The sequence below is a fragment of the Orbicella faveolata genome, unplaced genomic scaffold (genome assembly GCF_042242905.1).
Source record: "Orbicella faveolata isolate gen_17 unplaced genomic scaffold, um_ofav_v1 contig_13, whole genome shotgun sequence".
In the NCBI taxonomy this organism is placed as follows: domain Eukaryota; kingdom Metazoa; phylum Cnidaria; class Anthozoa; order Scleractinia; family Merulinidae; genus Orbicella; species Orbicella faveolata.
In genome coordinates this window covers 5,480,370-5,505,561 of record NW_028301540.1, presented here as the reverse complement: position 1 = coordinate 5,505,561, position 25,192 = coordinate 5,480,370, and the positions used below count along the sequence as shown (strand labels likewise).

The window sequence follows — 25,192 nt, the reverse complement described above, 5'->3', positions numbered from 1 at the left end:
TCGCAATTCGTGAGTGGAAAACGTGTAAGTGGTACAGAACATGCGTGAAACTGTAGTTACAGTATTTTCAAACATGGTAGATCTACATCACAGTCTAGCAAAATGCCCCTTTTAAAGGAGCTCAGTCACGATATTTTGAGTTGTTTTGGCAACGTACAAAATTAGCTTTGAATTGAAGGAAACCTGAAAACAGTAGTTTACCTTGAAGGTAGAAAAACACCCGGAAAAACACTAAACTGAGATAACAATAAACCAACAAACAGAAGCGTGAAGTCACGCTGTCACTTGCCAAACGTGCCTTTTAAAATTGTGGAAGAGGGAGGCAACTTACTTTTCTCATTTTTTTGTCTAAATATTGTGACACAATGAACATACAAGAGCCGTTATCTCCGTCGTCCTTTATGTGCTGAAGCTATCATCAATCAGGCACTTGGTGTATAAGGAGAAACCGAAAAACAGCACACCGTACCCATTAACTTATCACACGTGCATGGCCTAATAGCGAGTGTAAATAAGTTGTCTTTTGCACGCAATAAAAATAAAAACCTCAGTATAGCGCATTTTATCCATTCCATGTTCATTTTGGAGTGTAGAATTCCCGGCCAAGGGGTAAAAAAAAAAAGTATAGCCGTTTAAAGACGTTCAATTTTTCGAAAATTTTCTGACGATGCTTGGCCTCCCTTGGAACTTTCTCCTTTATACGAAGGCGTTGAAGGAGATTCCCCCTCAACTCTCTCTAAAGACTGACGTCTTCGGCGCTCGCTAGACTTGCCTTGCCCGTGTTGAAAATTTTGCTGCAGCCCTCGCTTTCGCTTCTAAAATTTAAGACGATTTCAACCAACAATGATGTTCGAAAGCGATGAATTTGTTCCTGTCAGAGTAAACCAGGTAGCAGAGAGAGTTACTTTACTTGTATTGATACGACGTTTCAGTTCGAGAAATACGCTTTGTTAGGTCTGATTTATATTTGTTTCTCACCCTCGGTAATCGAGGGACATCAGCTATAGCTATCCGATTGAAATGCGCCATGGACAGGGATGTAGTTGATGGCCCAAGGAGTTGAACACTGAGTTGCACATCACGGCTTTGACTTTGGTTTCGGCTCTCAAATAAAGCTGTCAAATGGTGATCCCGAAAAGACGACAAGTCCGTAAGGGTTAGTGAGAATGATTATGGAGAACTGTGAAGAGGGGAGGGGAGTGTGGGAGGTTGGTGCATTTTGAAACCCACCTTATGACCGTTTAAACACGTAACGTGTGCAGTGTTTACGAAAACGTGAAACCTGCGCGCTATGTCGAAAGGTATCATGGGTGATATGAATTGAAGCTCACGGTGTTTCAATTTGACGACAATTTGAAAGACCGAAACAGCACAAACACGTGAATTCACTCTCTCTTTTTCCTTCTTGCTGAAACAATGTGAACCTCAATCGCGCAACGCTAAGCTATTACTGCCCATAATACCAATAATCTGCCTTTTCGTGAACGCTTTTACGATTTTTTGTGCGACAACCTGACCACACATCCTGTTGGGTTTCCCGCCCGTAAACATGGTTAAGGCCATTACTTAAGAAAATATGTCTACTCGGTACGACTTTGTTTATATTACACAACTGAACAACAACAACGCCTTTATTTTTTGTCGAAACAATGTGAACCTCAATCGAGCAACGCTAAGTTATTACTGCCCATAATACCAATAATCTGCCTTTTCGTGAACGCTTTTACGATTTTTTGTGACAACCTGACCACACATCCTGTTGGGTTTCCCGCCCGTAAACATGGTTAAGGCCATTACTTAAGAAAATATGTCTACTCGGTACGACCTTGTTTATATTACACAACTGAACAACAACAACGCCTTTATTTTTCTGAAAACAAGCAAAGTGCATTTACATTCTTTAGTACTTCACGCATAACGTTGAATTAAAGCACGAGACTTCAATTTGATTGGTCAAAGTGGTCAAAGTGTGTGCGCTGTGTAATTTTAAGCTCCCGAGCGTTTTGACTTTAATCCGGCAAGGAAAGATCCTTGAATCAAGAATAGATCAGTTGAGGTCTTTATCAATCCGTGTCGTATCAAGCGGTGGCGTCATCGAAAAGGAATTCGCTGAACTACGTAAATATGACGACGAAATGCACGTTGGCGAGTTTGTGTCTTCTAAAGCCATAGGCCAATGGGCAATTTTGACCTTGATTACTAATCTACAGCGCAAAAAGCGGTGAACAGCTTTACGTTTGCCAGGATTTAAAATTGTTTCCAGTTTTTACTTTTAATATTTTAAATTTTTCTGAGATGAGAAGATCAATAAAATGTCAACAAATCAGTAAAATCTTTCTTATGTTTCTGTCTTCAATAACAGTTAATCACCCACGTACTGTGTGTCTCTTTAATTTGAATTGACGCATGCGATTATTACTGTCAGGTGCTAAATGGAACCTTCTTGGCGCCTTTTGTTTTCACTGGCAAGCTAATAACATGCGTTCTCCCCGAGGAACTAGTCATAGGCTGAGTTCATTAGTAAGTTTTGCATAATAGAATATGTATTTGCTATTCTCCAGGTTCTCGAAAAATCGTGTGAAAATCACATGCACACCTGCATGTTATGTTCAAGGAGGAACTTGCTCTTTACTCAAAACGGCTGCCTGTGAAGTTGGATTTTTTTTTCGTTACCGGTAAGTGGTAAAACGCGCCCTGAATCTCGAAATAACTTGTAGTTTACTCTCACAAAACGTCTCTCAAGACCTGTATAATGTCTTACCATTAAATAAGTCAAGTGCAAAGTCGATATTGTTTATAGAATCATTTGTACTGGTAGATCACGTCAAGGGCCAGCCGAAAATTTGCATGTCAAGGTTTTAGCTATGACACTTGAAAAGCTCGGCTTTTGTGTTTTCTTTGTCGACGTTGTAGGTCAATCGGTTTACATTGTTTCGCACCAGATTAACAACTTGTGAAGGAGTCTGTCTACATTTTGCCCTTGTGCCTGCTCCACATGATGTGTTGAAAGGCGAGCAATTTTCTCCATCAACATCAGAGGTGTCAAAACAGTTACATATTTGACTGTGATGTGAACATCAGGCACAAGGCTCACAAGAGCTCAGGTTGCTACGAGACCAGAGCTAATATATGACATTGTGGAAAAAAATTTACAGCTGAAAAGAACCAGTAGGAACCTGCTGTCGTTTAAATTTAGTATATATTTGAATTTTATGGACAGGGACCTGAAGAAAGGAAAAAGCGAACAAGAATTTCATCGGAAACAATTGCCGCCGGTAATATGACATGACTGGTCGGCCTGAATCAACTAACGATGACACAATATTTATTATCAGTTCTTACAATCGAAGGACTTTCTTCGATATTGTCGGCGAATGGTACCGCAATATTTCCTTTTCGTTAATGGCGGCGAAGCAGACGATCTAATATCAGTCCCATCAAGAAAATAAGCTGGAAAATTTCAGTTTCTTCGACGGAGCATGGCCGGAACAGACGTAAACACCAACACCAGCGAGACTTTCATTCAATATCTCCCGATTGAGGCAGCATTTCAAGCGACATCGCTGATTTTGATAATGTTGGTGGCAATAGTGGCAAACACAATGAATATTATTGTAGTGTACAGAAATTCCAACATGCAGACCCCGCGGTATATGTTTATTATGAACCTGGCGTCCGCCGATTTAGGAGTGACATTATTATCAATGCCATTTTCGCTCGTGACCTGCATTTCTCGTCGCTGGATCATGAGCGATTCGTTTTGTACGCTTGATGGCTTTCTGGGATCGTTCTTCTTCTGTATTTCGATCTTCACACTGACAATTATGAGCATCGAACAATATTACACTCTCGTCAAACCTCTCTCGCGTACAATCACCATTCGCCGGGCGTGGTATATGATTGCCACAGTATGGATCTTCGCAACTCTTCTGTCTTTGGGCCCTGTCCTGGGCTGGGGACATTTTGCGTACAATTCGAGCACGTTAGCCTGTGGCGTCGCGTACCCTCGCACGACTTCAGAGCGACTTTATCTCTTGTTCCTCGTCCTGGTCGCGTATGTGATTACAATGTTGATCATGGCATTTGCTTACATTAGGATTTTTTTCGCAGTTCGCAAGCACACAAACAGAATTGCTAAGTATACAAAAGGAGGTCTGGAAGTCATGAAACTTCAACGCCGCATAACATACACACTGCTGCTTGTGTTGCTTGTGTTTGTACTTTGTTGGCTTCCTTTCGTGTTCCTCATCGTGTTAGCAACGCGGAACACGGGTGTTGCCAACCTTCCTTACGGCCTCGGTGTTGCTGCCTACTGGTGCGGATTTTTCAACTCGTCAATAAACCCGATTATCTTTGTGATCAGAAACGATCGCTTCCGTGAAGGATATCGCGATATTCTCAGTGAAGTTTGGTACGGTTTGCAGTGCAAGCGACCTCCAAAGCTGACAAAGCCGCACTTCAAAAAGACCTGGTATCTAACTAAGCGAACAGGAGCTGAAGGGGAAAATGCTCATGTCGTTTTACGAGCTATTCCTTCGCTCACTCATGTCCCGGATATCGAGTTAATGTCAGACCATGACAGTAATGGCAATGATGAACTATAAGACAAATTTAACAAGAGAATTTTTTTATTTCAGTTGGTCGCTTGAACGTCGTATTCAAGAACGGTTACGAAAGGGTACAAAGTCAAAAAGCAATAATAGAGCTGTTGTGCGGAACTGCTCGCAGTTTTTTCGCCTGAAAATTTAATTATCATGCACATAAATTAATGTTATTTTGAGAGGTTGTGTGAATATTAAAATTTAATTGGCATAGGGTTGCCCTCAAAAGACGATTACCTCTGTGGAGATAGTAGGCAAACATGGAGCCTGTCAAGTTTGTGTACACCTGCATTTCGATCAAAACGTGATAAAATCACCCTCGTGATGTATTTGGATAGCTCACAATTCAAGCGATTAGCCTTCCTGGGTCAAAACGTTAATTTTCCTTGAATGCTCATCAGCAGTTTCAGATAAAATTTGCCTTTTGCCTTTAAAACTATAGCCGAGGAGGAATTTGAAAACGGAGATGTCACTCTGAAAAGACATCAAATGTTTTCCGTCCACGCTACGCGGGGGAAATGAAAACGCAACAATCACCGTTCACTTTGAATTTATGTTTGAGGAAAACCCGGACAGGGAATCACATGACTGCATCGTTTTCGGAAAGCTTGGTTTCCGAACTGTTTTCCGTTCACACTAAAACGCAAAGCCGGCGTTTTCAAATTCCTCTGGTTTGAAGGGCGTTTTCGAAAGGCTCCGATTAGTGTGGACTGAAGGCCAAACCGTAGAAATTAAGCTGCGTTTTCAAATTTCTCCGGCGATCGACACAACTCCACTCTGGTTTGATTGTGCATTCTTTATCACTTGACGAAGAGGCCCCGTTCACACAACGTAATTATTTATTGATTTATTTATTAATGTATTGAAATTTGTGCACTAGAAAAAAAATAAAATAAAATGAGTATTACATTCAAAAAATACAAAAAATAATGGAGAAGTTTAGTGCATTGATTGCGAGCAGGAGTCCATACTAGAATTGACGAGTTCTATTGCAAGCTAACCTTACGATGGTGAAACAATGGCCAGAAAAATCCCACACGTGAGCTACAGATGAGTCAATGTACAAAGTGCTGTGATGCTCAGTCGCCAGTTGAAGACTACACCTGATGCACATAAGACCGGATTTGACAGGCAAAACTTGAAAAACAACTGTCGACAAGCTAATTCTCGTTATTACCAACAAGGACCGTGAAGCATGCGTGTCCACGGATCAAACATTCATGGAGATGTCATGAGTGGAGACATCACAATTACTACTTTTTGATCAACAATTTACACAATGAATGAAAATCGGACTCTGTGACAAATTTGCCCTTGAAAATTTGTCGGTCAGTCGCGAAACGTGACGATATAGGTGAGATTTCTCATTGGGATTGCCTTCCTGCCGGTACATTTTCGTTTTCGTATCGACCACATGTGTTTCAGTAATCACAGGCTACAATTTTGTGAAAGTGGAATGATCGCCCGTTCAGTAGCCATACGGCTGCACAAAATGACTGATCCCAAAAATTCACGGAAGATTTCATCGGATTAACAAAGAAAATATTGAATTCAGTATTCAACATCGCATTTGTTGTTTGGCTTCACGGTTTCATTCTGGAACGGACACACGAGTCACCTAATCACGTCTGGTCAGTTTGCACATGCGCCAAACTATCCCTTTAAACTAAGTGGTAACGATTAACGCCTTCGCTGGGTGACCCAAGCAAAATAAAATAAAAATAACCGCCAATCTCAATCACAGAACCTAAGCGTTAAGCGTCAGCGGAAAACGAACGCGAGAAACTCCTATAAAACGAGGAACGAGAAAAACCTTGGTTCCAGTCTTCTTTTGTGCATGCCTGCAGGCTCGATAGTGCTTTCTGAACATGCGTAGAGAAAGCAGCCGCTATGATTCAATGCTGGCTCATTTGCCTGGACTTCGCTTGAAGGTTCCTATTCTTAGTGCTGACCAAAAGGATCGCGGAAGCAAGGAACGAGATTGTTGCAGGGAAAAGCTTTTAAGCTTTTTCCTGCAACAAAATTAAGGCTTCGCAATTCTAAGCGTACACTACGACCCTTCCCGTATCCCAAGGCGGAGCGTTTCTTCAAGCAGGCATATCCATTGGTTTCTCTGATCGATGAAAATCGAGTAAGCCTGATGCATGAGAGCGCAATTGCCGTTTTCTTGCAAACGAGTATTGCAACACATCACTTTGTCCCCTGATTAGGTAGACTAGCGATCATTCTCTTTATAGGGAAGGATCGAAACAAACTTCCATGACAGAAGAATGAAGAAAACTCTTGGAAACATCTGTTCTCCTTCGTAGCTTAACGTTGCAAGAATTGAAAATAACTTTCATGCAGCTACAACGCTAAGGTATCATGAAAATCAGTGAGCCAATACAAGAGGTTATTCTCTTGGCCAATAATATCACCTAACATAAAGTTATGTTTGTATGCGCCGTCCGAACGAGTATAGCTTTTGAGCTGTTTTCATTCCAAATTAGTAACTGAACTTTCCCTGTTACCAAGGGCGGGAATGGAACCTTTCGCTAGACTCTGTAACTGAGCTCTAACCAGTCGTGCCAATAGCAATTTGTGTGGTTTAGGGGCAAGAGAAGAATGGATACGAGAGTCGCTTATTTTTCTTTTGTCTTTTCCCATGACTCCCCGCGTGTCCCATTCTACTAGTTCCCAGTCTTGTCTCCTTCCCAAAACATATAAATAGCAACTGGCAGAAGCCTGGAAAATATATCTGGATCGTGATCATAAGTCAAAGAACAGAGGTCGACATTACGATAAGCTTTCAGTACGGTTCTGAGCAAGCTTGGTTAATGATGTTTTGTATCAGAAGCATATATCCCTGAAAGGGGTTCTCTGAAAAAGGAGAAAGACAACCCAGTCTGAAACGGAACCGTCCACTCACTGTACGTAGCATGTTTCATCTGACAAGGACAGCAAAAATATTTACGCGTGTTCCGATGGTAAACTCAGGAGTGCAATTTAAATGTGTACCAAGAAAATATGTTGGGCGAAAATTTTTCCCCACATGGGTTACTAGGAATAAAAGGAGGAATTTGACGATGTTGTTTGCTGTAAAAAAGTATGTTTTGTCTGCTCTTGGCAGTCAAACGATCAAAAATGCTTGAAATTTCACAACTCCAAAAACATTTGTGTACAACGTGTACCAATAAAGTTAAATGCTTAGAACTTGGGAGGGTCTCACCGGTATCGGTTACCCGTTGGAATAAAATTAAACAAAAATATCTTGCTGCGGAAGTATAAAACTACATGAACTTTATGCAACGTCACAGCTAGAAATTAAACATCTCTCTATTCCATTAGTATTTTAAGTTCTATCGACTTCTATTAAAACCCCAAGAGAAGCTAGTTAATATAATGGAGTACTGCCCAAAATACTGCTATAGCTAGCTACTTATCACTACCCCTACCTGAAAAATGAACCCAATGTTATATCACGATGTGAATCGGTACTAACCTCGTGCTTGCGGTCCCCTGGTCCTCCTGGAAGGTCTGGTCCCCCTGGGAGGTCTGTTCCCCCAGGGAGGTCTATACCCCCAGGGAGGTCTCGTCTGGATACTCATTAGGGGCGGTATTTCACTCGGTGAGGGTACACCTTGTCTGTTTTCATTGTTCCCCAAGGGCCTGATGTCATTGTAGGGTGGCGGTGAGGTCTGAATGCTCATCAGAGCGGGAATCGGTGTTGGTGGTGTTGTTTGAGGCGTTAGTTGTCTAACAGGAGCACCTCCGTGTGTGGACGATGTGTTTCTGTGAGGTCGCGACGCACCAATATTCCTGGGCGTGGGATATCTATGAGGCGTCGGAAACCTCGGGCCAAAAGCATAATCGTTCCACCAAGGTGGGGGTGTAACCACAATGCTCATCAGCGGCCTAATAGCAGCACTTCCAGATACGCAAGTTGGCGCCGTCGATATGACCTCGCAGTCACAAGACCCTGAAGGTGGGCTTGGATCGGAAGGCGGGGATTCCGTGATAGTCTCAACTACACAGCTGCCTTCAACGTTGGTACTGCTGTCACAAATGGCATCAGCCAAGGCCGTGGGAGTGACTTCAATAGCCGCACTGTCAGGTGCAGCGTCGCATGATGCTGTCGCCAGGCTTAATTGAATAGGTGGACTCCCGATGGGAACCATGGAGTCATTAGGTGATGGTGTTGGCGGTCTACCGTGACACTCCGAAGGCCCTGAAGAGATGGTAGAGGATGGGCCTGGAATACTTGGAATGGCTGGAGGCGAGACCCCATTGCTTAGTAGCGGCCTGATAACAGCACTTCCAGATACGCAAGCTGGCGCCGACGATATGGTCTCGCAGCCACAAGACCCTGAAGGTGGGCTTGGATCGGAAGGCGGGGATTCCGTGATAGTCTCAACTACACAGCTGCCTTCAACGTTGATACTGCTGTCACAAATGGCATCAGCCAAGGCCGTGGGAGCGATTTCAATTGTCGCACTGTCAGGTGCAGCGTCACATGATGCTGTCGCCTGGCTTAGTTGAATAGTTGGACTCCCGATGGGAACCATGGCGTCATTAGGTGATGGTGTTGGCGGTCTACAGTGACACTCCGAAGGCTCTGAAGGGATGGTAGAGGATGGGCCTGGAATACTTGGAATTGCTGGAGGCGAGACCCCATTGCTTATTAGCGGCCTAATAGCAGCACTTCCAGATACGCAAGTTGGCGCCGACGATATGGCCTCGCAGTCACAAGACCCTGGAGGTGGGCTTGGATCGGAAGACGGGGATTCCGTGATAGTCTCAACTACACAGCTGCCTTCAACGTTGATACTGCTGTCACAAATGGCATCAGCCAAGGCCGTGGGAGCGATTTCAATTGTCGCACTGTCAGGTGCAGCGTCACATGATGCTGTCGCCTGGCTTAGTTGAATAGTTGGACTCCCGATGGGAACCATGGCGTCATTAGGTGATGGTGTTGGCGGTCTACAGTGACACTCCGAAGGCTCTGAAGGGATGGTAGAGGATGGGCCTGGAATACTTGGAATTGCTGGAGGCGAGACCCCATTGCTTATTAGCGGCCTAATAGCAGCACTTCCAGATACGCAAGTTGGCGCCGACGATATGGCCTCGCAGTCACAAGACCCTGAAGGTGGGCTTGGATCGGAAGGTGGGGATTCCGTGATAGTCTTAACTACACAGCTGCCTTCAACGTTGGTACTGCTGTCGCAAATGGCATCAGCCAAGGCCGTGGGAGTGACTTCAATAGCCGCACTGTCAGATGCAGCGTCGCATGATGCTGTCGCCTGGCTTAGTTGAATAGGTGGACTCCCGATGGGAACCATGGAGTCATTAGGTGGTGTCGTTGGCGGTCTATCGTGACACTCCGAAGGCTCTGAAGGGATGGTAGAGGATGGGCCTGGAATAGAAGACCGCAAATCATTCACGGTTTTCACACTTGAATTGGACTGGGCGTCCAACGGAAAGGCTGACAAAGAGTTTTCCGGTTTGGCTGTGCTGTTCTGTTCGGCAGATGAACAAGGAGTTGACGGAGATGTCTTTTCAGCAGATCCTAAGATAGATGACTTTTCAAGAGATAGCAGAGTTAACTTGTCGGCAGATTGCGGAAGAGTCCTCTGGTCAATAGACGAGGAAGGTGTTGTCAGGTTGGCAGGTGTATTGTTGCCAGATGACGAAATTGACGACGATTGTTTGGCAGTTGACAAAGAGCATTTCTGAGAAAAGAGAAATGACAGGCCGGGCTTAGAATTAGTTTCCTTCATACGGCGTCCGGTTGACAGAAGAGGAAGGAGGACATTTCTTTGGTGCGATAACAGAGTAAAGATTGGTTTCATCATTCTTCGGCAGATGAGGAAGGAGAAATGCCTGGTTGGCAGCTGCGGAAGGGGATGCTCGTCATCTCGCTTTAGGGTATAAATCGAGGATTCTGGTCTCACTTAGGATGTTACTGAGGTAATGCCACTATTTTAGCTGTCAAAGTATCTCTTAGCGTGCACTTATTTCCGTTTTCCGCCTCGATTTCCGCCGGTCTTCCGGGTTCCGAGTTCCAAACTAATAAAAGCTTATTGCATTTCCCTATCGTGAAGTGAATGGATAAACATGCAGTGGAATCAACGGACGTGTGAATTTTTGGGTAAAAAAATCTAAATCTAAATTTAAATCTACTGTTCGTTTCGGAATCATTTTTACGTTGTTTGGAAATCAGTCAAAACTTTCATTCAAGAGGTCAGTTACTACTAATCAGCTGAAGGCTTGTTTTCGCAAGCAACGGAGCCGGAATCATAATCAGAAGCACAGAGCGATACGATCAAGTCAATGGAAATGAAACCAGCGGAATCGAGAGCAGAATACCGATTCCGCTTATCGCTCCGTCGCATATTATCTAGTGAGAACTACATTCCCGGAGCCGCGAGCAAAATCCGAAGAATTTAACCAATCACAATGCTCGATTCCAGGCAGCGTAGTTAGTTGGTTCTAGTACTTCTAAATGTAGTTTCATAGGATCATAAGCGATTGAGTCGAAGGCAGAATGGCAAGAAAATGGAAAAGCTGATCTGATTCTTCCGACTTCTATTCCGTCGAGCTTATATGACTCTGTCGTTAGTGAAAACTAGCCTTTGATAAGTAAAATCGATATCTAGCTGACAAACAACGTGTATTAAACTAACCTTAAGCTTAAGTAATTTTTTCAAGGGTCTTTAAATTTCCGCTTATCGGCCTTACATGTGAAAATTTTTTTTCACAAGAAACTTCACTCGTGTTCTTTACGCAAAAGTTAATTTGTCAAATGTTGCTCTGGGTGGGTTCCGCGCAAAAATTTGAAATCGGCTTGGGTTTTCCTTTCAGTCGCTTTCCTGTAAAATTCCTTTCTCCGTGTCTGTTCTTTACAGCTCTTTTTCACGCGGCATTCTTCTTTACCAAATAAGTTGGAAAAATTCGATTACATGTTTGTTACTTGTTTGTTTGCCGGTTTTCATGTTACGTCATTTGCACGAACGCGTGCTACAGTTTATACTTAGCGTACTTTGCATTCCTGATAAAAAGACTCTCCTATTTGAACAAACAAACAAAAAACTAATTCAATACGAGCGACTTACCTTTACAGTTTTTAAGCTTGCTTTATTCTTTTTTAACGACTTGACACTGTGAGAAAAAAACCGCACATTTGTCAGTTTGGTTTGGTTTTGGTTCGTGGTTGATTTTTATGATTCCGAGCGCGAGGTTTTATTTTCATGTATATTGCTTAGTTTTCCTCTTTCGTTGCACGGTTCACTTTTCTTACGTTCATTGTCATCTGATCATCTGTTAGTGTATCTCTAACATGATTAATTTAAAATTCGTTTAACCAAAGACTCGACAACATTTCGCCTTTCAGTACAATAGTTTTTTTCGTCTCCCCTTGTGTTTTAGCACACGAGCGAACCTCTGTTTTTATGGCTAGAAATCAAATTTTCAAAGTTCGACTTACCTTGATCTCACATTTGTTTTGTATTTTTTCAAATCACTTGGAAAGAAAATACGACACAGCGTCTGTGCAGCGAGGACGCTACACTGAGCTATCGCGAACATTTTCACTTCTTTTTGGAGAAGATCCAACTTTCCTTTGTTTCGTCACCAAACCTCAGTATCGTATTAAGCATGATGACGAGATTCATTAAGTCGCGCGCGCAGTGATCAGATCTTTCCATCCTCAATCAAGGTTATAAGAAACAGCAAAAATAATGATAAATATAATTTAAAATGTCTAAGGGGCCAAGGACTTCCCCTCTCTAGATATCCTTGAAGACCAACTGATGTCTCGCCTCGTCTCCAGGACCGGTGGATTCTTAGTTGAAGCACAGTGCGCGTGGAGTTCTGGGCCTGTTGGACTTGAGGAAGCGGTTCCGTATTTTTCTTCCTAACCATCAAGCCCGGGGCTCCCCGTTTCCCGCCCCTCGCCTAGGAAAATGTCCATGTTAACTTTACATTGAACGGCGGAGCGGAATGTTGGTAAGTACCACTCCATATAAGGTATTATTACGACCGTCACGCAACGCTAGCTTCGTGCGGAGAACATTGTGTGGCGACGCACTCTACTGTACAGTATGAGCCCGCGTGTAAAAACCTACAGTTTTTGAGGTCTGGCAAAATAGATTCTTGTGTTTTGGCAATTTAGACCAAGTTCTTAATTTCTACGAAGGATATATAGTTGTTGATTATTAGAAAGATGAAAAAAACAAAACAAAACAAAACAAAAAAAAACAACATATTTAGCAGTGATCCACAATTGTATCATGTAATTTCTTGTTATATAAATTTGCAATCTCAGTCACACTAGCTCCTTGGTTAAACTGTTTATCATAATTTAGCTGTAAACCACATATAAGAGAACCTGCTTGATCTTGCTTGGCTAAACAGGTTCTTATATTTTTGGGTATTAAAATGGCAAATTTCTGCCAGCAGGTTCTTAAACCACTAGGTTCTTACACATGGGTTTTAACTGCATGGAGGGGCCCAAAGTTTTTCCCACTCGGTGTTCTTCGGAGAGGAACTGTTCGCAATAATAATAATAATAATAGATTTGTATAGCGCCATATCCATGGCTCATGGCGCTTTACAGTAAAAAATGTTATTAAAAATAAAATTTACATTAAAAATTTACATCAGTGATAAAAAATTACTAACAAATAAAATAGCTAAGCTGTAAAAATGAAAGTAAAACTAGGAATCATTAAAACCTTTAAATAAAAACTGACTAACTTAACTAAGTGACTGACTAACTAACTAGCTAAACTATCTAATCTAATAATTAACTAACTAACCAAAAGTCTAGTTATAAAATTTGTTAAAAAGATATGTCTTTATACAAGTCTTAAAATCTGATAGCGAGCCGCTCCCTCTTATATTGTTCGGAAGAGAGTTCCATAGGCTAGGTGCTACAAAAGAGAAACACCTATGACCATAGCCTATTAACTTGACAGGTGGTACTTTCAAGAGGTTTTTGGAGGAGGATCGAAGATTTCTGCTTGGTACATAAGGCTCTAGCAGTTCAGTAATGTAATTAGGGGCCTGGCCGTTGAGCGCTTTATAGGTTAAAAGTAAAATCTTATAATTGATGCGCTGGCTTATTGGAAGCCAGTGTAGCTGCCTTAAAACCGGCTTGATATGATCGTATTTCCTTGTTCTGGTAACAACGCGAGCCGCAGCATTCTGGACATTTTGTAGACGATCTATCAAAAATTTTGGTAGTCCATATAGAAGCGAGTTGGCGTTATCTAGTTTGGAAGTGATGAATGCATGTACTGACTTTTCAGTGTCTGCTAGAGATAGACAGACTCTTATCCTGCTAATGTTTCTAAGATGGAAGAAACAGGCCTTGCAGGTGCTGGTAACATGCTTTTCCAGTGACATGTACTCATCAAAGATGACTCCAATGTTCTTTGCAGAAGTAGATGGCTCGATCTGTTCACCAGACACATCGACGTGGTCTATTAATGGGGGTGGACGATGTCGTGCGCTCAAGATCAAAAGCTCCGTCTTTCCTCTGTTTAGTTTCAGCTTATTGCGCACCATCCACGAGTCGATCTCAGAAACACATGCTTCTATTTTAGCTATAGAACCAGGTTGTTCGGCGTAGTTGGGCTTAAATGAGAGGTAGAGCTGGGTATCATCAGCGCATAGATGGTAGTTAAGTCCGTGCCGTTTGATGATGTCCCCGATGGGCGATGTGTATAACAAATACAGGATTGGCCCTAAAACGGATCCCTGGGGAACACCGTAGCGAAGTTCTTTCATCTCTGACTTGGTTCCGTCAATCATCACCAACTGCTTTCGGTCTTGAAGATAGGATCGAAACCATTTTAGCGCATTTCCTTTTACGCCGTAGCGTTTTTCCATTCTTTCTAGTAGCAGTTTATGGTCGACGGTATCAAACGCCGCAGACATGTCCAACAGTAGCAGGGTAACGCATTTCTGATTATCTATCTCACAGAGAGTGTCATTTTGCACCCTCAGGAGAGCAGTCTCCGTGCTGTGAAAGCGTTTATATGCTGACTGAAAAGATTCCTCTAGATCATTATCGCGTAGATAGTCGCTCAATTGACAAGATACTGCCTTTTCAATTGTCTTAGATACAACCTTCAGATTTGAGATAGGTCTAAAGTTTGAATAATCCTCAGAGTCCAGGTTGTCCTTCTTCAGCTTCGGTTTGATCATTGCTTCTTTCAGTGTAGCGGGCAGAGATGCTGATTGGAGAGACATGTTAACGATGTCAGTTAACACGGGTAGAACAGTTGATTTACATTCCTTAAGAATAGAAGCCGGTATAGGGTCAAGATCACAGGATTTTTTACCGATTTTGTCCACAAAACTTTCAATCTCTCTTTCTGACATCACCCTGAACTCTGTGGATTCGGCTTGACATGGCTGTTTGTATGCTTCGCAGGACTGGGTACCAGAAGTCACTTCTTTGGATAGCTCCGTTCTTATGGATGCTATCTTCTTGTCAAAAAATGCAATGCAATGCAACTATTTCACACGAGTCGGAATTCTCTATAAAGAGTTTCCTTTATTTATTGATTTCAAAGAGATGGTTCTGCCTCTTTCTTGTAGTCTACTTCGTCACCTGCTTCTTTTTACGTGTGAAAAATATAAATACCTGACATTGAACGCGAATAAAGTAAAACGAAAAACGGTTTTCTACTAGAAGTATCTTACAAAAGTACTCTTATTCAGCGCCCGTAGGCCGTAATTAATGCAGTACTCTTGATAAATTCAAGGATCTGAATTTGATTCTTTCGAAGCAAATACATGGAAATCAATCTCAGCGACAAACTGCAATGAAATCCCTACTACTAAACCATTATAAGCCCGGCAAAGGCCACTAAATCAGATATTACGTCATGTAAGACGTCCCGAGCCTGATAGTGGATATTACCATGGCAGTGATACACTTCAAATAATCGATAATTTGTATAGCTATATAAATCTGATACTAACTATAACCTGTACAAAATAATTTACGGCTATTTATAAAACAATAATTTATGTTACCAACAGATTGTTATTTCAAACGATTTAGAGCCTTTTTCAGCAATGTTAGATAAATAATTTTAATACTGTCTTCTTCAAATCAATCCCCATATTATGTAAATTATTTTGACCCCAATAGCACCTTCCCAATTGTTTCTTATCCTAGAAAATAAAACAACTGTAACTTGGGTAACAGAAACAAAAGTAATAAATAAATAAAATTAATACGATAATATGCTTGTTAAAAACACAAATTCGAGTGTTATGTAAATTACTCAGTGTCGATCAAAGCGATACGAAATTCATTGAAAAATGCGTGACTTACGAGCGCGATTGCAGAAGTCACGCTTTCTTCGGTAAGACTTGCTGGCTAAATTGACAGGTGTCACGCAAAAGGTTTCAGTGTGCGTTACATTTTCCAAATTCACAGAACAGACTTAAAAGACTTAATACTTCGAGGCGTTGAAAGAAACAATTCTTCGGTCTTCTCGTCTCTCCAGTGTATTTCAGTGGTCAGGCAATGCTTAAAGGAGCTCAGTCATGGTATTTTGATTTATTTTGGCCGTGTACAAAATAACCTTTAAAATGAAGGCAACCTGAAAACAATAGTTTACCAAGAAAGAAAAACACCAGAGAGATAATAATAAACCATAAAGGAACAGGGATGGTTAAGGATGGAGAAGATTAACATGGATTCCAAACGATTGTTTTTGACTGTTTTTCGAGATGCGCAAACCGTGACGTAGCTCCTTCAAGTGCAGAAAAGCGTCACATGACGTTCCAACAGTCAACCGTCAACGTCTTGTATTAGTGGCTCTTCAAAGTCAATTCAAAGAAGTGACGACGCTGTGCCATGTAATGTTGAATTAGTCACTCCGTGTGGACGGACTATTTTAGGAATAGGATTGATGACGTTTGCGAATGATTGATAGGTGCAAACGATCAGGACGGTCAGTCCTGTCAACATTAGTCCCCAGGCTGCGATCTGCTTTAAGTCTGGACGTGGCGGGTGAATGCGGACACGCAGATAGAAGGCTGGAGGAAGAATGTAGATCATGATTGTGGTTCCTATAGCACCGACGAATCCCCAAACCATGGCAACCTGAGAACCATAGCAAGGAAAACATTAATGCACGAATGTATGTTAAAATTATGTAAATCCTGCATGCGGGACTTCACAGACACTATCGACAACGCGTTTGAGAGCTCTTTGACGCAGATGAAGACATCTTTAACACTATCCACAACACCTTCGTGATGTGTTAAATTGAACACAGTTTTCTCAATTTCCACTTAAATGTTGCCTTTGATTGCGTTACTACCACCCGTATTATCCATTATTCATTATTATCCGTCAAATATTTTCGCCGCGCGCGACTGGTCTAAACGCGTCACGTGACGGAATATTCCCCAGCTAAAACTGGGGAATATCCGAGGAAATGCCCCAGGAAGTGCGTGTTGCGGAAAATATTTGAAGGATAATAAACACAATAGCCTTCATTTGGCGCAAAAATATGCTGGAATATTTATCTGTTCGCTTCTCGGAACAGATAATGTCCGCAGACAATTATTCTAACATATTTTCGCGCCAAATGGAGGCTATTGTTTATATAACTTGGCGAGTTTCACTGAAAAGATTCTTAACTTTAAAAACCGTTTAAAGGAGGTCCTGGCAGATATAATTACGAAAACAAAAAAACGATACGAATGTAAGAAATAAAGGAGGATCTCACCAAGATCATTCTCTCTCGAAGTTCGTCAACAGTTAGAGTGATCAGTGCCTTAAGGAAATAAAAACGAATTTACGTGTTGAACTGGAACATTAGAACCAACTTACCTGAGGAATGTAGTAAGCCAGGATATAACCAAGAAAAACCAGGAGACCAGTCTCCAGCAACCACATTATCCGCGAGGGGCCTGTGCGTGTCGCATTGCTGAGGTATTCCAGGGAACGCGATGCTGTAGTAGAGGGCTGGGATTGGAGAAGAGTTTTGGAGTCTATGCGCCAAATTAACTATTAGGGAAAAAAAGGATTTCTTAATTTCCGTTAAAAACGCTGAAAATCAATTTTTGCAATAAAAATACCTTTTTTGATAATAATTGAGCTTTAAGGAAGGTGCCTACTAAATACAAAGGTTTTTTCGCCGGGTTAGGACCACGCCGAAAAAGTAGATCTTTGCAAGGGCCATTGGAATCAACAAAGAAAAATTGGGGTAGCCACGCATTTTTTCCAGATAATCAGCCTTGAGTCTCAACAAAAATGCTGATATCAGCATTTTCTGAAAAAAGAAGGAAAGGATATTTTTTTCAAACATTTCCCTCGAAATCTCCTTTACAAACAGAAAAGCAAACACATTTGTAAAGGTCTTAAAACTACATGGTAAATGGTAACATAAAAACCATTTTTGGTATGTTTTTAATAACAAAATCGTTGCAACAGCGCTTTTAGCGTCTCTAACAGCCTTCCTCTGGTTCAGCCAAAATACAGTCTAAATACCTTTTGGTCACAACCAGAAACTAATCACGTGTTGAATAGGCTTGCCACTTCCATTTCATAACATAAAATGTGGGGGTAACCACGCGTTTTTTAAAGTTATTGATCTTTTTTTGAAAACTTTTACGGTGCCCGTTACATTTTTTCGTGTCACCTTCCCAGTAAGTAAAACATTTGCGTATTTCGCACTTGTTTTGCGCACGCACTACGCCATCTGCAGGTACTTGTTTACAGTTGGATTTCAGTATAATTTTTGCCAGATAACAGCTAGTTTTTCAGCTGGAAGACGTTAACAGTTAGTGGTTGGTGATATGCTGCTATTTTGGTGTTCCTGGTTTGAGTACGGGTTCATTAAACTTGATTTGATCACAATAGGAAAATTTTGCTTTCTTTTAGTCATGTACTTGGTAGCATAGTTGATTGCGTCAATGTCAACCCCAGCACGTACGTGGCACAAAATTAAACCATGCGTTGCGTGATGCGCAGAAAATATGTGCACTAACAAAAGTAGGCACCGCCCTTAATTGGTTTTACGTTCTCGGTTATAAAACTCTCCGGACGGGCTCTAACCAATCAGTGCGGACATATTGCGTTCTCAACCAATCAGATTCACAGCCTAAGCCGACGTGAATTGAATCACGTGACTTTTCCCGCGCTTTCCACCGATTGCATGCTGTCCCATTGAGCATTGACGGGTTTACCATACATTCAATCAGTGCTTGTCAGCAATAAATATAGTTGCTGTTGGCTGTACAAAACTACTTTAAAATCACATGAAGGCTCAATAATAATTTACTAAGAAGTACGAAAACTAAGAAATACAGGGAAAGATTAAAACGGATTATGTATGAGAGATATATACACTTGAAAACTTGAAACATGCTTTACAATGCGACATATGTCAAGACCCATCAATGATGTAGATTTTGAAATACTCTATAACCAAGGTCGGATTTAGCAGGGGGGGATGGGGGGTAAGGTGTCAAGGGGCCGGTGGCCCCCACTTTTCTTTTGTTGTAGAAAAAAAGTCTTTTTTCATTTGCTTTTTTTTGGGGGGGGGGGGACTTGTGCTCTGTTAGAATTTCTTTCCCCCCCTCTCTGAATTTCCTGGATCTGCCCCTGATAGCAAGGGCAAGTCTACTTAAATCAAGTAAAACCAAGTTATGTCATACCCTGTTGATGACCGCCCTGCAGGGGAAGATCAGCAGTGGAAAGCTAAGCAGAAGTGTGAGCGCTAAAGCCACTCGTCCAACATTAACAAGAATGTCATCATGTCGATAATTCCTTGTGATGTCTTGGTCAATGTACTGTCTGAACTGTGGAAAATATGAGAGGGACTTTAGTACTGTGGTTCTATTTGAACAGCCTGTGGCAAGATTCTGTGACTGTTGAAAGAAAATTTGAGTTTCTATGAAATTTGCTTCGTATCCGGAGAGATTTGTTTTTACTGCCCAGCCAACACAATCGAACGTCACGCAAGTGCACTCATTTTTGAAAAAAGAAGGGAAAAAAAAAAAAAAATGAAGTCGCTTGAGGGGTGAGTACTGCAATTGAGTATAATTTACCAAGGCATTTTCACTTGAGTGTCCAAAGTAATGCACATTTGATTTGCATTTGCATTACTATGTTATTCGATTGTCATCCAATCAGAAGTAAAACCCAAACCAATCACATGTTTTGCCGCGCATTGCACTCAGGTTACGTGTTTGGCTAGAGAGATAACTTTGGTTTTGGTTTTACAACACTCAATTGAAAACTGCTTGTACATGCAACGACCAATTATTACTAACATAAATCCCCGCAGAACTACATCATCAGCATACAATTTTTCTTGGGAGGTCTCTCCCGATGTTGACGATAGAGACATTTGGGAACTAGGGTTTTGTATTTAACTCATTCTTTCAGTCCTCATGTACAATTTCTTGTTTTCAGTCCATAGCCAGTCTGCCTTACCTGAAAAAATCCAAAGAAACTAACAAAAAGGTTTAGAACATATGTTATTGCCATTGCTGTGTAGAGAATGATCCTCTTGTTGGCTCGAGTCTGATGTTGCAACTCCCCATGCATTGGTAAGATATTAAAATGACATGAGAAAGTGAGGCCAGATATGGCAATAGCTGTGAGGAGACCGCCAAAATCTTGAGGCCACCACTGCACTGGGTTTGAAGGGTTATCCACTGGACCTCCAATGTCATTTTTGATTGATTTGAAAATCACAACTCCAGAGAGAAAAACTACACACATGACACTAAAACAAAGAAAAAAGTTCATCTGTTAAGAGCTGGTTCTAAGTTTCTAGGTTGAAAAGATTTAGTAAACTGTTGTTAAGCCTTGTGCCTTATCATGCCGGTTGATTAGTTCTACTAGTATGAGGCGACTAGGCTCACAGTACATTTACACACTAGGGTTAAGAGAAACACTGAGGGAGTAGTATCCCCTCCAAAACACAATAACTCCAGCCTCGGCTCAATCCGCACTCTATGCTGGGGTGGATACAGGATTACTCGAGATACAGAGTGCCAAAGGCCCGAACCCCCCTAGATTTGCCCCAGCTATGATAGTAACCACTGTGTCACTAATCAGCACCCACTTTCTCCTCAAAATGCTGATATGTCAATCTTTACTGTTAATTAAGTACAGTATCTCTTACAGGGTTCGAAAAAAACTTGAATTCCAGCTTGCCCTTGGGGCAAGTCTCCCTCAAATTTGCTTGCCCAGGGCAAGTCTTTTAGTTAATGATTGGTTGGTAGACAACTTGCCTGATTCCTTGCCTACCAGGCCAGTGAGAATGAAAAGTTACTTGCCCAGCAGGAAAATTTAATTGTCCCGGATGACCGGAGGGCACTTTTCTCGAGCCCTGCCTTGGCTAGGAAAATTAGACAAATATCCTCACCTGAGAACTGAAGTGAATCTCAGTGCACTCAAACTCTTAAGTAATGTGATTGGAAAAATGACTATCATCGGAATAGTCAAGATAATGATCTTCTTTGACCAGAATGAGTGAGGTCCACACAACAGGGCTATAATAGGCTCAATCTAAAGAACACAAGAGTTGTACCAACGGTGAAAACCTGTCTTACATATATTTCAGTTAAAGTTAACTTCTATTTGGCAGGAGGGGTTAGCGGCCCAACCCACCATAGCTTATCCTGGTTTTGGGGAATGACGCGACTAGGAGTACCGTCACATGACACTCCACCCTGGATAAATGTTGTGGTTCAATTTTTACTCTTGGCATAATGCGGTATTTTCCTTTGTTCTGGCGTATGGTAATATATTATAATGGTTATAAAGCAAACAAAGAAAGCACCACATTGTACCAAGTGATTTAGGGTAAAATTGAACCATGATTGAGCACTTCATGTAATCCATTTGCAGATAATTTACCATCTGGACAGCATTTTGTCAGATATCTAGTAAAAGAGTGCATTATAAATAACTGAGCAACATTCACCTGGTCCGTCATCAAAATCCAGTATGCAACTGAGCACAGGAACAGCGTTACAATAATAACAACTTGAGTTAAAATCTGAAAACACAAACAAAATGCTGCAACACTCAGACATTTCTTTTCATTAAAATTAATAAGGAATTTCTCCTCTTCTTTGTCAACGTACTATCCTTTCTGAAGTTACACACGCAGATGTTATAATATGCTGTTCTAAATCCATGTTCATGGCAAGGTGAGGGTGCAAGACAACTTAGCAGACTTGGTACTTATTAACCGAGCGTAAGGTCTTTGTGGGAAAATCTCAAAAGGAGACCTTACCATATTGACCGAGTGATAGTGAGGTTACAATGGAAAGGCTGAGGTGTGAGATTTTCCTGTAGACTGAATGTTCAAGGATAATAAGTTGTATATTATATGGCTTTTTGCTTTGTCTCTGCAGGCCTGTTATCGGCCAGCGGGCATTACAAGAAAATCATGCCCTCCAATTAGCCGATCTTATCTCATTTATGTATTAATGGTCTAATATAAATATGGATGTGGCCCACCTAGATTAGCCCAGGCTACCTGTGGGTTTGTGCTGTTGCTATTGTCAAGCTTTTTTTAACTTAATGTGTATACATTTCTGTAAAATTGTAAATATGCGAGTCATAATAAAGTTGTAAAGTTGTAAAGTTGAAAGTTGATCAGAGTGGGCACTATATCGGCTACAAACACAAGCCATATAATGAATTTTATTATGGGTTGTTGACAACAGCAATATATATATTACTGTATATTACTGACTAAGAAACAGAGCGAATCAGTAACAGGATCAAGTGCCATTTTTTGACAATTAATTACTTAACTAAGTCTTAAAAAAATGAGAATAGGAATGGTTATTTCTTACCTTTCCCTTGTTTCCAAAAGCAATCTTGGCCACATCTTCAACATTCTTGATTTTCCCCTGACAATATCTCTTGCTGTTTATTATTAAAAATGCACCATGGGTAGAAGCCATCAAGACAGCCAGTAAGATAAGTGACGTCATGATAAAGCCTCCTTGCTGAAATGCAAATGGCAATGACAGGATTCCTCCACCAACCATGGTTGACACAAGTGTGAATATTGACGAGAATACCGTTCCGGTTCTTTCGTGTTCATCACTATGGACAAGATTGATTAGAGGACTTGACTCGTTAAGAACTTGGTTTTCTTCATTATCCTCATCTGTCTGGATCTCTAAATAATCACTGTTTAAATGGAACAAGAAAAAAAACTAAGATTTCATACGTTTAAGGATCAATATTGTTTTAGCAAAAATAGAGTTCCTTTCTGGGGAGTCATGAGAAGTAGAGACAGTGAGGTGCCAATAACAACTTTAAACCTCCAAACCCCTTCACCGTTCTTTTTTTGGACTTGACAATCATATTTCTCAAAGCAAAAATCATTAACACTGTTTATCTTTTAATAAACTGACTGGATTAGCTGTCCCAGTAATACCTCGAAGAACACACCTTACCTCCAATAAAGAAGATTTAGAAATAATAATTGAAAGATAAGCATCACCCAGTCATGACTATCTAACAACCATTCAAGATAGCATGAGATATTTGCAAGAACTGCCACTATCACAGGGGTAAGGTAGTTTGTCCAAAAGACCTGAGAATATTGTTTGACAGAACTGGATGCACATGGTCTGCGAAAAGTGTAATAATATCTACTTATTAACCGAGAGTGAAGTCTTTATAGGAAAATCTCACAGCGAGACCACGCCATACTGACTGAGTGATGGTGAAGTCAACATGGCAAGGTCGAGGTTTGAGATTTTCCTTTAAAGACTGAACATTTGAGGTTAATAAGTTGATTAATAATCTTATGGCTTTTTGCTTAATTGTCTTGCAGGCACGTACTCGGCCTGTGGGCATTACGGTAGAACAATGCCCTACAATAGGCCCTTTGCAGCTGGGGTCACGTGACCAAATTTTTCCTAAAAAAATTTTGCATTATGGGCTATAACTTAAAGAATGCCAGAAATGGAAAGAGCGCATCGAAAATACCAAAATGGCCAAGTTTGAGGCCCCAGGAAAAAACGAGTAAGTTTATACCATAGTTTGAATTTTCGGAAAATTTAGAAGATTCGTATGGAAAATGTTGCTGGAGAGCAAGGTCTTACTCTCCAGCAACATTTTTCCATACAAATCTTCTTACTCTTAAAAAAATTCAGACCATCATAAAATCTCATTCTCTGATGATGGGGGCCTCAAACTTGGCCATTTTGATATTTTCGACATGCTTTTTCCATTTCTGACATTCGTTAAATTATAGCCCATAATTTTATGAAAAGAAGGTCACGTGATGGCTTAGCTGCAAAGGGCCTATTAGACAATGACAGCATGCCTAAGATCGGCTACAAATACAAGCCATGTAATAATTTGACATACATCAGCTAAGGATGTGCTTGTAAAGTAGGTTTTGTTAATTGAAAAACACAAGTGATACAATTTCCATTTTCTGAACAGAGCATTTCACCTACAAATACAGCAATTTATTATAATTATGGCTAGCTCTGCGAGCAGGCAAGATGAATCAAATCCTGCGCTGTGATTGGCTACCGAGTGAGCAAGATGGAGCTATCTCGTCCACTCGGGACTACCCGATGTGTCCCACAAGAAAAATTTCCCCGAAAGTCATATAATAAATCCTTTGTTGACCAACCTGGCCTCACACTTGCTCAATAACCCATATATCTTGTTTTCTTTGATCTTTTGCCAAGTATAAGTACCTTATGTCAGCTCTTCATCTGATCGAGATAAGAATTTGGGATAGAAAACATGGACATGCAATGACTGAAGTTTTTCTCTATATTAATTTTAATTGACAACCTCCGATCTAAACACCTTCCGATCTAAACACCTCATGCAGGCTAACAATGAGCATTGCATAGTTATGAGGTCCCAAAATGATCGAGTTTCTATTATTAAGAAACGCCTATTAACCCATCAAATGAAAACCTTTTCTGTCGTAGATTATTAGAAAATGGCAAAACAAAAAGCTTTCATAGATACTTAATCAGTGAAAGGATAAAAGTGCTATTACTTCATCGAAAACAAAGCTCAGAGTAAATCAACATTGCGCAACAATGATTTGCATTTGCCTTCCTGCAAGACCGTCCCAATGCTTTCACGGTTTGGGACTGCAAAATCAACATCCACAGTAAGAAAACAACGGATAAAGAAAGTCTTATCAGATGTGGAATTTATCATAGGGCTTATGATGATGCTATTATTGTTTTTGAAAATCAAAGTGTAACATTTGCAGCTAAACGTACCCTTTCCTTCAGACGGAACGTCCCGCTTAAACTTTTTTGCCGTCCAGAAACGTTCGGTCAAAAAAAAAAAACAGATAAAAAGGAAAAAACACGAGCAAATCGGGAGATACTTACGAGCTTAGATCCACAGAAGAATTCCCGACGTTTATAGAAACGTTTTCGGCTACCTCCACCATCGTGATTTCAACAAATCTACAGAAAAACCATCGTGTCCTTCACTGCAATCACGCTCGTGGCTTGCTGTGATGTGACGAGCTTACGAGTTGCCCATTTTTATACCGGAAGTGAAAGCTATTGGGTAAGCCTACTTCCTGTTGAGTCATACTCTGGTGTTC

The 25,192-nt window shown here is 41.1% G+C and overlaps 2 protein-coding genes across 3 annotated transcripts; one reads left to right on the top strand and one right to left on the bottom strand.

Annotated features, from left to right (window-relative positions):
* The first annotated feature begins 2,445 nt into the window (after positions 1-2,445).
* LOC110047942 (opsin-3-like) lies at positions 2,446-5,531 on the top strand. Its single transcript, XM_089284241.1, has 2 exons — positions 2,446-2,675; positions 3,221-5,531. Exon 2 carries the CDS (start codon positions 3,480-3,482, stop codon positions 4,602-4,604), a length of 1,125 nt encoding a protein of 374 aa, XP_089140367.1. The 5' UTR covers positions 2,446-2,675; positions 3,221-3,479; the 3' UTR covers positions 4,605-5,531.
* A 9,590-nt stretch (positions 5,532-15,121) lies between these two features.
* Positions 15,122-25,128, bottom strand: LOC110047925 (sodium-coupled neutral amino acid symporter 2-like). 2 transcript variants are annotated; one of them, XM_089284234.1, is made up of 9 exons: positions 24,972-25,118; positions 24,245-24,329; positions 22,437-22,779; positions 21,554-21,628; positions 20,993-21,135; positions 20,053-20,347; positions 19,272-19,415; positions 17,443-17,619; positions 15,122-16,707 (listed from the first exon to the last, which is right to left on the bottom strand). In XM_089284234.1, the coding sequence occupies exons 3-9, from the start codon at positions 22,632-22,634 to the stop codon at positions 16,435-16,437; spliced, it is 1,305 nt and encodes a 434-aa protein (XP_089140360.1). In that variant the 5' UTR covers positions 22,635-22,779; positions 24,245-24,329; positions 24,972-25,118; the 3' UTR covers positions 15,122-16,434. The 2 variants fall into 2 exon arrangements, with proteins under 2 accessions (XP_089140360.1, XP_089140359.1); XM_089284233.1 differs by lacking the exon at positions 24,245-24,329 and having other exon boundaries at positions 24,972-25,128.
* Between the last annotated feature and the right edge of the window lie 64 nt (positions 25,129-25,192).